We start from the raw sequence: 11,795 nt of genomic DNA on the forward strand, positions 1-11,795 counted from the left end.
TTGGAGGACGTCAGATTCCCGTCTTTTCCCTCACATACCCCGGAACCCTGGACCCCCCTCCCCTCCCTCCAGCACTTTGTAAATAGCATCACCTGGTGTCGTTGTGTAAATAAAATCTGTAAATCCTGTAAGGAGTCCCGGTCTGCGCCTGAGTCCGTTAACTGAAACCTGACAGGATGTACACTCCAAGGTCCGATCACAAACTTACAACCCGAGGACAGTTCCACGCATGCCCAGTGTTTGTTCACATCTTTCAGTTCAGATTCAGGAGATCCATTCCAGCACATCCTCGTGTCCGCTGATGGCTCTGAATCCGTTCAGCTACCTCCTACTCTACCATCAGCAGTTTCTATGTCGTCGCCTGCAGTGCCGCCATCACCAGACTCACTGCCTGTGGCTGCCATTCCGCCAGAGGTCACTGCACTTCCTGGTCCTAACTCACCTGGTCCTGTCTCTACCAAGCCCCGTACATTGTGCCCAGTGCCTGCAGAACTGCCTGACGATTTGCAGTTATGTGCCTGCAGCTGCATCCCATTCGGTCGGCATTTGGACCTGCTTCGCCGCCACCGCTGGCTCCACGGTCGGCCCCCTGAACTGCTTGGCCTGCGTCGTCGACCTCTGGGTCGACCTCCTGAACTGTCTGGCCCGTAGAAAAGTAACACTCCTAAAGAGCCCAGATGAGCGCATCAGAACTGTAGAAGTCTTAGTGCAGGACAGAACCTATATCAGACCTGTGGTGTGTCTGATTCCTCTGCCCCACTTCCTGACAAAGGTCAACTCTAACCAGTTAAACATATTTCTCGCTAGAAATATGGGGGCGGCTGTTGTAAAGACTCACCTTTCAGCACACTTCACCAGATGCACCTTTTTTCTTTTCCTCACCTTTGATTGGGTGTGGTGCTTGCCCTTAATTGCACTCACCTGTCACCCGTTATATAAGGACTGCACTCACCTACCGCTAACTCTTTCTTTACTCCCACATGGGGCGGCAGCTGAGGTGAGTTTCTGTTTGAGTCTCCTGAGTGACACACTTTATTTTCTTTATTTCCTTTCAGTTAGCAGTCCATGCGTGTCTTTCCTTTTGCTCATTATTCAGTAAAACAAGAAACTTGCAAGTGATTGTTGACTGTTCATTCTCATCCTGACCGAATGAGCCCATGATGGTAACAAGCTCCAACCTCCTCTGAGCCTTCCTTCAAAACATAACCCTTTCCTGACTGATAGATTCTCAGTTGCTTCTTTAGATTGTGGCATGGTGTGTTGCTTTTTGAGATCTTTTAGCCTCCTTCACATTGTCAAACAGATCCTGAGTGATGCGTTGATTCAAGCCTGAGTGAAACTGAACTCAGCATTCCAACAAATGTCGTTAATCACAGTTACTTCATGATTTAACAAGAGGGGCAATTACTTGTCCACACAGGCCCAGGTGGGTTTGGATAACTGTTCTCCCATAATGAATGAAATCATCGTTTCGAAAATACATTGTGTGTTTACCTGTGTTATCTTTGTCTAATAGTCAAATTAGTTTGATGATCTGAAACATGTAACTTCTAGAAACATTAAATATACCGTAATTGTCGGGCTATAAGCCGCTACTTTTTGCACAAGCTTTGAACCCTGAGGCTTTTAGTCAGGTGCGGCTTTTCTATGGATTATCCATGATTTTTGTGATATCGTAAGACGATTTGTTTTGTTTGTTCCGCTGTCGTACGGCACTACGTTGCCTGGCGGAAGGGCATGTGATCAGACACACAGTGTCGGGGTTCAAGAGTGGTATGTTGGTCACATGTCCATCCGCCAGGCAACATAGTGCCGTACAAGTAGCGCGAAAAACAAACTTCAAAGTAGCGCTACACGTTCAGCCGGAGGCGTGGATGACGAGCAGCGATAAACTTGCGAAAAGCAAGTTATGCTCAACTCCACCGGTGGAATCTGACAGCGTGGAAAAGTGTGAAAACATCCACGATCACCAACGGATTTCAAAGGGCTGGACTGCTGCATGATGGAGAGGAGGTGTCAGTGGTGTGTGACATTTTTAAATACGATGAAGGAATACAAGACAGTCATAAGGAGTTTCATAGAGCTACGTGCACGGGTGAGTGATCGGGTGATACTCACAACCGAGGCATTGCTGTCAGATTTATTTATACCAAGAGACAGTTGCATAGCATTTCCTGTTTTTCAAGCTTACTTATCAGCATGTGTGTGTGTTCTGTGTGTGTGTGTGTGTGTGTGTGTGTGTGTGTACGTGACAGGATGTAATGGCATGTGATACTAAAATATATGAACATTTTAATACATTTGAAAGCTTTATAACGGAGGTATCTTTTAATAATAGACATCTGCAGTTTAAACTTAAAAGTTACTTCTATCCGGAGGACACCGCCACGGCCCTTCAGAGGGTGTTCAACTCTGACACTGACAACGAGGATTTGTTTGGTTTTGAAAGTGACAACGAAGGAAAGAAGCTGAGAGTGGATGACGAAGCCACCCTGAGCCTGTTCGTATCCGACACTGGAGGAGAGGACTTTGGTGGTTTTAGTGCGCAGAAAGATGGTGGTGAATGACTGACTTTTCTTCTTGTTAAAGCCGTGTCACTGCACCTGAGCCTAAAAGGTAGTCCGAATCTATTTTTCTGGTGTGCTGTAGGTTATTGTTATGTACTACATTTGTTAATCATTTATGAAGCACAGTACATGTTTTGTACTTGTAATTACCGCTACTTGTACATATACCTAAAAAGTTATGCAAATACCCGTAACTTGTTTTTCAAAATATTAATAAAAGGGATGTGTCTCCAAACAGCCATCTCTTTCCTGACATACAATGAACCTTTCCATCTGTAAACCTGCAAACCCTTGCAAAGACACTGGGTCCCTGTGTTTGCTATTAGAACCTTTCATTCAGCCTTTTAATTTCACATTGATGGTGCAGGGACATTCACTGGCTACCTTGCAACAAACTGCAAGGCAGTTTGTAAAAGAAGCACAGGTGTCTTTTTTGTTATGGTGTCTTCTGCCAACATTTTTCTTCTCTTTTTTTTCATCATCTTCAAAGCTTTTTTACCCACCCATGTTCTTGGGCATTTTGTTAAAGAGTGAAACACTAAGTTATGTCAAAGTTGACAATGTTACTTCAAGGCTGACAATCATATGTTGTTTTCTCTGTCATCTCTTGGGGATGCTAAATTATGAAAGCACAAATCAAAGGAAATCAAGACATTATGTCAGGGTCTGGGAGGGTACCTGCAGGTCTCCAACAGCGGCCCCTTCCTCCTTTAGGCGGAGTTCGGTTGCTCCTCCCTGGCTGACCACCTGTGAGCAATTATTCCGGCAGTATATCAGACCTGCGCTCTCAACCATTCATCGCCTGAGTATCTGCTATCCCCATAGGTAGCACCTGGAGTGGAGGTCTTGTCTCCCTCACTCCCGCCTTCCTGCACCTGGGCCGCTTGCTGCTGATACGACGTGGCCTGCGGGCCCACCACTCACTTGCCTGCCTCCCCACATCTCGACCGCTTCCGGGCCTTCCGCCCCACCTGTCCCCCCCACCTGAAACCAAGTAAGGCAACTCAATTCAACTGTGGAGGATCGTTGATTGTCTGCTGGATCCCACTGACCGTGATCTCCTCTTTTTCCAGTGCCCCAGCAGGTGTCTAGGTCACCCTCCGTTATCTTAGATTATCCTACGCGCCACTAGTGTGGTGGCGTCATTTTGTTTTTTTGCTTGTGTTTGCCTGTGGGCGGAAATAAATCCTTTGTTCCCTTATCGTCTCGCTTCCGGGTTGGTTTCTGCACCTGTGTCCATCTCTGTTACCTCGTGCCGCTGGGCCGTGACACATTAAACCTAAAGGCTCTGAAGCAAGTCTGAACCCTTGCCACTTCAGTTTGCAGGGAAATAAAGCTTGTTATATAGATTATATTGCATTGATTGAAATCTGTCCTACTATCTTTCAAACAGAAAAGGAGACCTTTCTGGAGCCATTTGTGCTTAAGGACCTGCTGCCATCCTCACTGGGAAGTTATTATCGTTACACTGGCTCTTTGACCACTCCACCCTGCAGCAAGGTGGTAGAGTGGATCATTTTCAGCAGTCCTGTCTACTTCTCTTACAAACAGGTAAGAAGCATGCCAGTAATACAGCTGTGTCAACTTGTTTCCTTAGTTATATAAGAATAACACCACTCATTTAAACATATTGCAAAACCTTATTTTTATTCTATGTTAATGCTGAAGTTAAGTAACCACAACCTATTTTATAAAATGTAAAAAATTCCCCTCTCTCCTCTGCTGGCGGTCTATCCCTTAAGCTCGGGTTCTCTACTACGGGCCTGTGAGCATGAGGGTCCTCGTGTCCCCTTTTCCTGATGTTGCTGTCATTTGCTATGGCTACGTCTAACACTATGGCCGTCTTCCTCTCCTCCACCCCTACTATGTCCGGTTGGTTAGCCATCATCAGTTTGTCCGTCTGTATCTGAAAGTCCCACAGGATTTTAGCACAGTCATTCTTGAGCACCCTAGTGGGTGTCTCCCATTTTGGCTGCTCTTGCTCCTCTTTCTTGGGTTTCTGCTGTCTGAGGTATTCACTGAGCATGTGGTCAGTTGTCTGATGTACTCGTGGATGTTCATTGTCTTATTCTGGATGTGGTTCTAGCGTACAGATTCAGTGTGCTGGATTTGGGGTGAAATCCTCCATGAATGGTCAGGAGCTTGTTATCCCAGCAGGATACCTGATCACCAACAGGGCATAGGTGTTGATAACCCGGATCTTGTTCTTGCCATTCAGCTGACTAATCAGGACTTGCCTTACTTTCTGCAGGTACTTGGTGGTTGCAGCTTTCCTAGCGGCCTCGTTATGGTTCCCATTTGCCTGTGGGATTCCCAAGTACTTGAAGCTGTCCTCAACAATGTTGCCTTCTGGTAGTGTGATGCCCTCAGTTCTGACTACCTTTCCTCTCTTTGTTACGATCCGATTACACTTCTCGAGTCCAAATAACATTCCAGTTTCGTTGCTGTAGATCCTTGTGGAGTGGATCAGTGAAGTGATGTCCCATTCACTCTGGGAATACAGCAAGATATCATCGATGTAGAAGAGGTGGTGTTACTTAAAGCAGTTTCACTCCGGTTCTTTTTTTAATCGTTGGGTCTCCAGAGACGGCACCGGACTGAGTAGTTATTTCACAAAATCTTTATTCATCTTCAGTTACGCATGCACCTTCTAGAAGGAGGGACGTTCAAGGCTGGTGTCCCTCTGCAGATCTTCACTTCTTTGTTTTGTTACAACCAGCTTTATAGAAGCGACCCCATCATAAAACCCACATGATGTGTTGTAAACTCTGTGTTTGTATATGTATGTGCAAGCACGTGAGTGCCAGTGTGTGTGCGTACCTGTGTGTTTATGTGAGTGTACATGAGTGACTGTGTGTGTGGGTGGGTGTGCGTCGCCACAGTTAAAGCACAGTGTGTCTCTGTGTATGTGACTTCCTACTGGTCATAAAAGTCCATCTCCCCTCACCCAAGCTACACCAAATTCCTTTACAAAACATACAAAACACAGTTAACATATTACAAGCACTGAGACCCCCACTCTGCATCCACTGGGCCATTGGCCTCTTACTTTAACAGCTAAGCATGTGGAGGGTCTCCTGCAAACCTACTTCTAAGTTATGACAATTATAAGCTTTTCACGTACTAGCATTAGCATCCCCCATCTGTAGCTTCCTGTTTCCTTTTATGACAGGCTGACACCTGGTGTGCATAAATTCCTCTCCCTCTACTGTAGCTAAACCAAACTGAAACCCACAGACAAATCCTTCCCTATTCCTCTGATCTACTGCTGGACCCTTTCATCTAAGCAAATTTAACACATTATATTCTAATAATTGTTTTCTTGTACTCACAGTGGCTGATATCCTTAGACAGTCTTGTTAATGATCTCATTGAGGAGGTCCAGGCCTATGCAGAACAGCAGTGGGGACAGCGCATCTCTTTGGTAGATCCCGCTCTTGATGGTGACGTGTGCTATAGGCTTTCAGTCGGCCTCCAATGTTGTTTGTCACATCCCCATTGAGTTCTTGATGAAGGCTCTAAGGGTCCTGTTGATCTTGTACAGTTGTAGTCATTTCAGGATCCAGGTGTGGGGCATCGAAGCATAGACCTCCTTGTAATCAATCCAGGCAGTGCACAGGTTGGTCACTCTAGCCTTGCAGTCTCGGGCAACTGCTTTCTCTACCAGCCGCTGATGTTTCGCTCCTCTGGTATTCCTGCCAATTCCTTTCTGTGCCCCACTCATGCATTGCATGTTCCGGAATGTATTCACTATGGAATGTGAGAAGGAAAAGTGTGAACAAAGCAATAAAATCATTTACAACTTTTGTAACTGACAGGTCTGTCACGGTGTGAGCCGTACAGACTGGACCCAGAGCAGATTTAACACAGAAGTGGAGCGTACATGACAAGAATTTATTACAGTGAGTGAAACTGTGGAACAGGGTTCATACGCCTTTTTCAGGGTCAAATTCAAGCAATGCCATGTGAAAATTAAGACAAATCATCTTAGGTGAACAAATCAACTTGTTAGAGACATTCTTCTCCTGTTGATAAAAAAACAACCAAAAATAAATGAGTCTTCTCATCAGATATTGATGCTTCTTTCATGTGTGACAAAAAATAGGAGACAGATGTTTGTTTGTTTGTTTGTTTGTTAGTTTTATTGGGAATTAACTTAGCTTCTCAGATGAGAGGTGAAAGGTCTTCAAGCAACTTTAAAAAATCCAGACGCTTTTCTTCCCAAGCTCCTTAGACTACAATGACCTGGATGACTGAGAACCTTCACAGACACATTCTATAGTTAGTATCTGAAGTCAGTTTTGGTAATGATCTGGCTGAGGCTAGCCTCCAGTGTTGTTCTCCACATCGCCTCATTGATCTTTTATAGTTCTAGACATTTCAGGTCCACGTGTTAGAGACTGAGTCATAAGTGTTCCTGTAATCAATCAAGGAGGTGCACATGCTGGTCAGTCTGGTCTTACAGTCTCTAGTGACTGTTCTATCTGCCAACAGCTGGTGTTTTGTCCCTGTAGTGATTCTGCCAAATTCCTTTCTGTGCCCCGCCCATGTACTGAGCAATGTGCCTGTTCATGCTAGACACTATGATGGCTGACAGGTTTCTTTCATGTTGTGCTGAGTCAGGTAGTTGACTTTGGGATTAGGACTGCCCAGGCTTTCATTAGCCATTCTGGTTGTGTCTCATCTATTAGCATTTTGCTCATTTGTGCTGCCAGACAGTCATGGCTACTTTAGCCAGTAGATGTGAATCATGCCAGGGCCTGTTCTGTCCAGCTCTTAGACAAAGACTTGCTCTTGGATGTCTGCCACTGTGCTTTAATCTGTTCTTAGATCCACTAGCCACTGGGCATTGTTGTCCTCTGCTGTATCCTTCTCCCATATGCTCAGTAGAACAGGACTGGTTCATCTCCAGTATTGGTGGGGCTGTTCTCATATTATTCTCTTGCCATTGACAGTATGTTTTGGATGGTTCCATGGAGAACATCTGGTATAGCATCCTGGCTTCAGTAATTGTGCGTCCCTCCATGGCTATGCCTCCCCAGACCATTACTGACCCACCACCAAATCTGTCATGTTGAGTGATGTTGTAGGCAGGGTAACATTTTCCACATCTCCTTGAGACCCTATCACATTTGCTAAGGGTGAACTCATACTCATCTGTGAAAAGCACAGGGCACCAGTGGTGGACCTGCTTATTTTGGTACTGGAATTGGCAGGTCCACTACCAAGAAAAATGGTGGTATTGGAAAGTCATGTCCGTGTGTATTTTTATCTGATCTGTTTGCTCAGGATTTGACAGAGACAGGCACCTGCTGGTCCTTGATGGGTCGTGGGAGTTCTAAACTTTGAAATAGTAACACAGCTCAGGAGTGATCATATATATATATTGCACAAGGAACAGAAATCCCACAGAGGATGCCTAGAGAGAAGATGGATTGATAAGAGGCATGGTGGTAAAGTGGTTTGCACTGTTGTCTTGTAGTAAAACGTTTCCTACATACTCGAAAAGGAAGGTTCCTGCATATCCTGCAGTTTAGATGGCCTGTGTATCCCTGTGAATGTTTCCTTCAGGCACTCCTGTTCCAGAGACAAGCATGTTATATTAATTGGTTATTCTAAATTAGCTGTGGATGCAACGTACATAAAGTGCTTTAAGTGTATAGAATAACATGCTCTGCTTTGAGTGGTCAGTAAGATTAGAAAGGCGCTATATAAAGAAAAGTGCATTATGCCTGCAAGCACAATAATCTGCAATGTAACTACGTAGTCTGAAAATAAACAACTTAGACTTAATTTACTCTAAGCTACCTGATCTCTTAAAAAATAAATCATGAAAAGGGTTCAACTTACAAAGCTGTCTCAGTGAAACAGTGGCAAGTCCCATACACACAAAGTTTTCTATCACTGTTTTGAATGGGCAGACAAGTATGCAATAATCAAGTTTTTTGTTCTAAATATTAATAAATGTTGAATTGATATTGAGATTTACAAAGGGTAATTACGAGTTGTTCTGGGTTTTTTTGTTTGTTTGTTTTTTTAGGACAAAGCATTTAAAATAGTATTTAACAGTTGAAGTGTTTATTGTCATGTGTCCAAAGGAAAAGAAGGCATTTCTCTGTGCAATGAAATTCGTTCTTTGCTGTCCACACACAGATGCCGATTAACATGTAAAATAGAAATAAAACATAAAATACAAATGGTACAAATAAACAGAAGAAGATAAAAAAGAAGACAATATTAAAGTGTGAAACAGAGATCTACAAAAGAGCTATGAGCTTAATATGCAGGGTGACTTGATGTGCAAAAAATTATTATTACTGTTCATAACAGTTGCAATGGTTACACAAACCTGTATGATAAATCCTAGAAGTTCGAGGTTTGTTTGTTTTGTTTTTTTTAAATCACTGTGGCTGTTATTACTCCGTGCTTTAGGTAAAAAGTGACCTGAGTGATAATTTTCTCCAATTAAGTTGTAAAACCACTCTGCTGTCTGAAAATGTGTTAGATAACTCCATTCCAAATTGATCTGTCCTTCCGCTTTTGGTGTAGACATTATTATAAGGGAAGATTTGGCCTTAATCATACTGTCAAAGCACGAAATATGAACAGTATGGAAGTAAGCGTTAAATAAAGAGCCCTGATGTTAAACTTGCCCTGTGCCTTCAGTAGTTTATACTTTAAAACTGTCAAGGTTTTTCTTTGGGAAATGCAAAGATAACCATTGTTCAGTTCAACTCAGTGTTATGTGTGACTTGATGTTATTTACTACGTTCATCATATTGTAATTGTGAAGGAAATCCTGTGTAACCAGGCCAGCTTGAGCAGAATAACTCAACAGATGCTGCGCACTTAATGGTGTGTGTGTGTGCGTGTGTGTGTGTGTGTGTGGTTTTATAGAAAGTACTTTGAGCTCCAAAGTGTTGAGAAAAGTGCTCTATAAATTAAACATAAATTGAGTATTTGGTACCACAGATGCATCATTGTCTTGCACACACTCAAAAGTGACACTAATCCTCTGCTAATAAGCTACCTCCAGAGACTCCTCCTTGAAGTGACCCCTTGATCCCTAATGAGAAGGAAAGTCCATCCACCCTAATTATTAAGCCCTGTTACTTAACATAAATAAGAAGGTGATCCGGCATTAAGACTACTGACAGAACAATATTTTGCCCATGTTTATAGCAATAACAAACTTTTTTTTCTGGTCCACTTGGTAAAGAAGGTCCTGCAGCAGCTACACTTCCTGTGTCCTGAGGAAAATAACCTGACCTTCTGCCACTCCTCATTTGAGAGCGTACTCTCTTACTGCCTGGGTGTTTAGTACGCAGGGGGCTGCGCCGAGGACAATAAACACTGCCCCAAAAATCCCTGGCTGCCCTCTGCCACCCCTGTAGGCCATTGCCAGATTCTCCTGTCTCAGGAAAACCAGGGCCATCACATGTGACCACTTGCAGCCCGCCGACCACCTGTTTGACCGCCACATTACTTCAATAAAGCGCTTTACAAAATTCCCACCCAAACCTACCGGGTACATAACAGTGCTCAGTACATATTATTTATTTAAAATGTTTGTATATGGAAGGAATATGTTTATTCTATTTTCAAAGGACAACATACCAACAATACGTGTAAGCAGTACAATCAATTTAACACTGCCAATAAAGACATATGTGCTGATTTGAGTAGAAACTTTATTGCACGTAAACATTTGACATGACAGGAAACTCCTGAATACAGCTTTTGTAAGCTACCTCCTGGAATTTCAGTGACACTTTTCATTTTGTAATTGACTTACGGCTGCTTTGGGCTCAGGTTTTCGAAACGAGATTCAGCCTGAAGTGAATAAAATCAAAGGCCTGTTGAGTCTTGGTTTTTGAAACACTTTCGTTTTGGATGATAGTTGAAGTAGGGTTAGCAAAAAGGGGCCGATGCTCAGATACTTACATGACAGCTCAACAAAAATCGGCTCCTTTCAAACAGACTGCGTGTGTGGACACATGTGTATGAAGAGCCGGTCTCGTGTGTCGTCAACCTTTTAATGTTTTTTGTTATACTCGACTCATTTCACAATTGCCCTAAAATTGAGATGTCAACAGAGAAATACTAGTGAGATTAACCTATGAGTACCAATTCTAAGTAGGATGGGTGAGTTAATCCTTCCACCTGAGATGGTTCAGTACATTTTAAATTGTAACATGACATTGTAAAATACCTCTTCAGAATAAATACTGATATGGTGATTTGGATTTTCAAATAAATATACTTAGGCTATATCCACACGTACACAGGTATTTTTAAAAATGGAGATTGTTGAGTCTAAACTTAGACCTCGCTGACTTGTGAGACTTATTTCCGTGAAGGAATGATGCAAGGCAACAGTGATCAATCGATTTTACTTGCGCAAGGGAGGCCCCGGTCGGTGTCTCAGAGCACTCTGAATCCTACCACAGACGACCTCGACTCAGGGCTCCGCTTGCCGCCTTTTATTGAAAACAGTTACAGTACACTGTTAAGGTTCAAAATATTGGGGATGGACACCAGAAGAAAAACCCACAATAACAACACTGGTCCGGTCGGGTTGAGTCAAACGATGATTTAATGATCACACACGTGGGAGATGAGAACACACAAGCACCTCCCATTGTAAAACCCCCCTATGGTTACAAAAGATAAGGCATTGTGTGTGTGTGTGTGTGTGTGTGTGTGTGTGTGTGTACGTGAGTGTGTCTTTCTGTGTGCGGGACTTCCTGATAACAACTGTTTTTAACAACATCCTTGATCATAAAAAGGGTAGTCTCCCCCACACCCTATATATGGCTCAATTCCTTTATTGGTTCACCATGCACAACACAAGTGAGGCCATGAAGGGCAGGAAGTTTACTAAACAACAAAACAGAACCTTCACATGGGATGTGCCTGTAATAAAACACTACAGCCTCCCACCATTCGACAGGCTGGAGAGGGGAACAAAGGAATGCCTTTGATCACACAGTTTGAAACAATGTAGAGATGGTAAGCATAAAAATGACAACATTTAACAATTCACTCTAACAGAGATTTTCCATTTTCGTTTTTAAAAATAAAATCTCATCCACACGTGCAGTTTTAAAAAAATATGTCTGTCCACATGTAAAGGCTAAAAACAAAATTTTGGTCAATCAGAAGTCTAGAAGCCTGGGAGGGAAATAGTGATGGGATTTCCGGCTCTTTTTAGAGAACCAGCTCTTT

The 11,795-nt window shown here is 43.2% G+C and overlaps 1 protein-coding gene across 1 annotated transcript in view; it reads left to right on the plus strand.

The window, feature by feature from the left end:
- Nucleotides 1-11,795, plus strand: part of LOC102215143 (receptor-type tyrosine-protein phosphatase gamma-like) — a 146,095-nt gene that overhangs the window by 39,054 nt on the left and 95,246 nt on the right. Inside the window, exon 7 of the mRNA XM_013915622.1 lies at nt 3,961-4,118. Coding sequence (XP_013771076.1) covers nt 3,961-4,118 — 158 coding nt within the window. The remainder of the gene's footprint in view (nt 1-3,960; nt 4,119-11,795) is intronic.

The sequence above is a fragment of the Pundamilia nyererei genome, unplaced genomic scaffold, assembly GCF_000239375.1.
Source record: "Pundamilia nyererei isolate P.nyererei 1_Seehausen unplaced genomic scaffold, PunNye1.0 scaffold00333, whole genome shotgun sequence".
Classification (NCBI taxonomy): Eukaryota; Metazoa; Chordata; class Actinopteri; order Cichliformes; family Cichlidae; genus Pundamilia; species Pundamilia nyererei.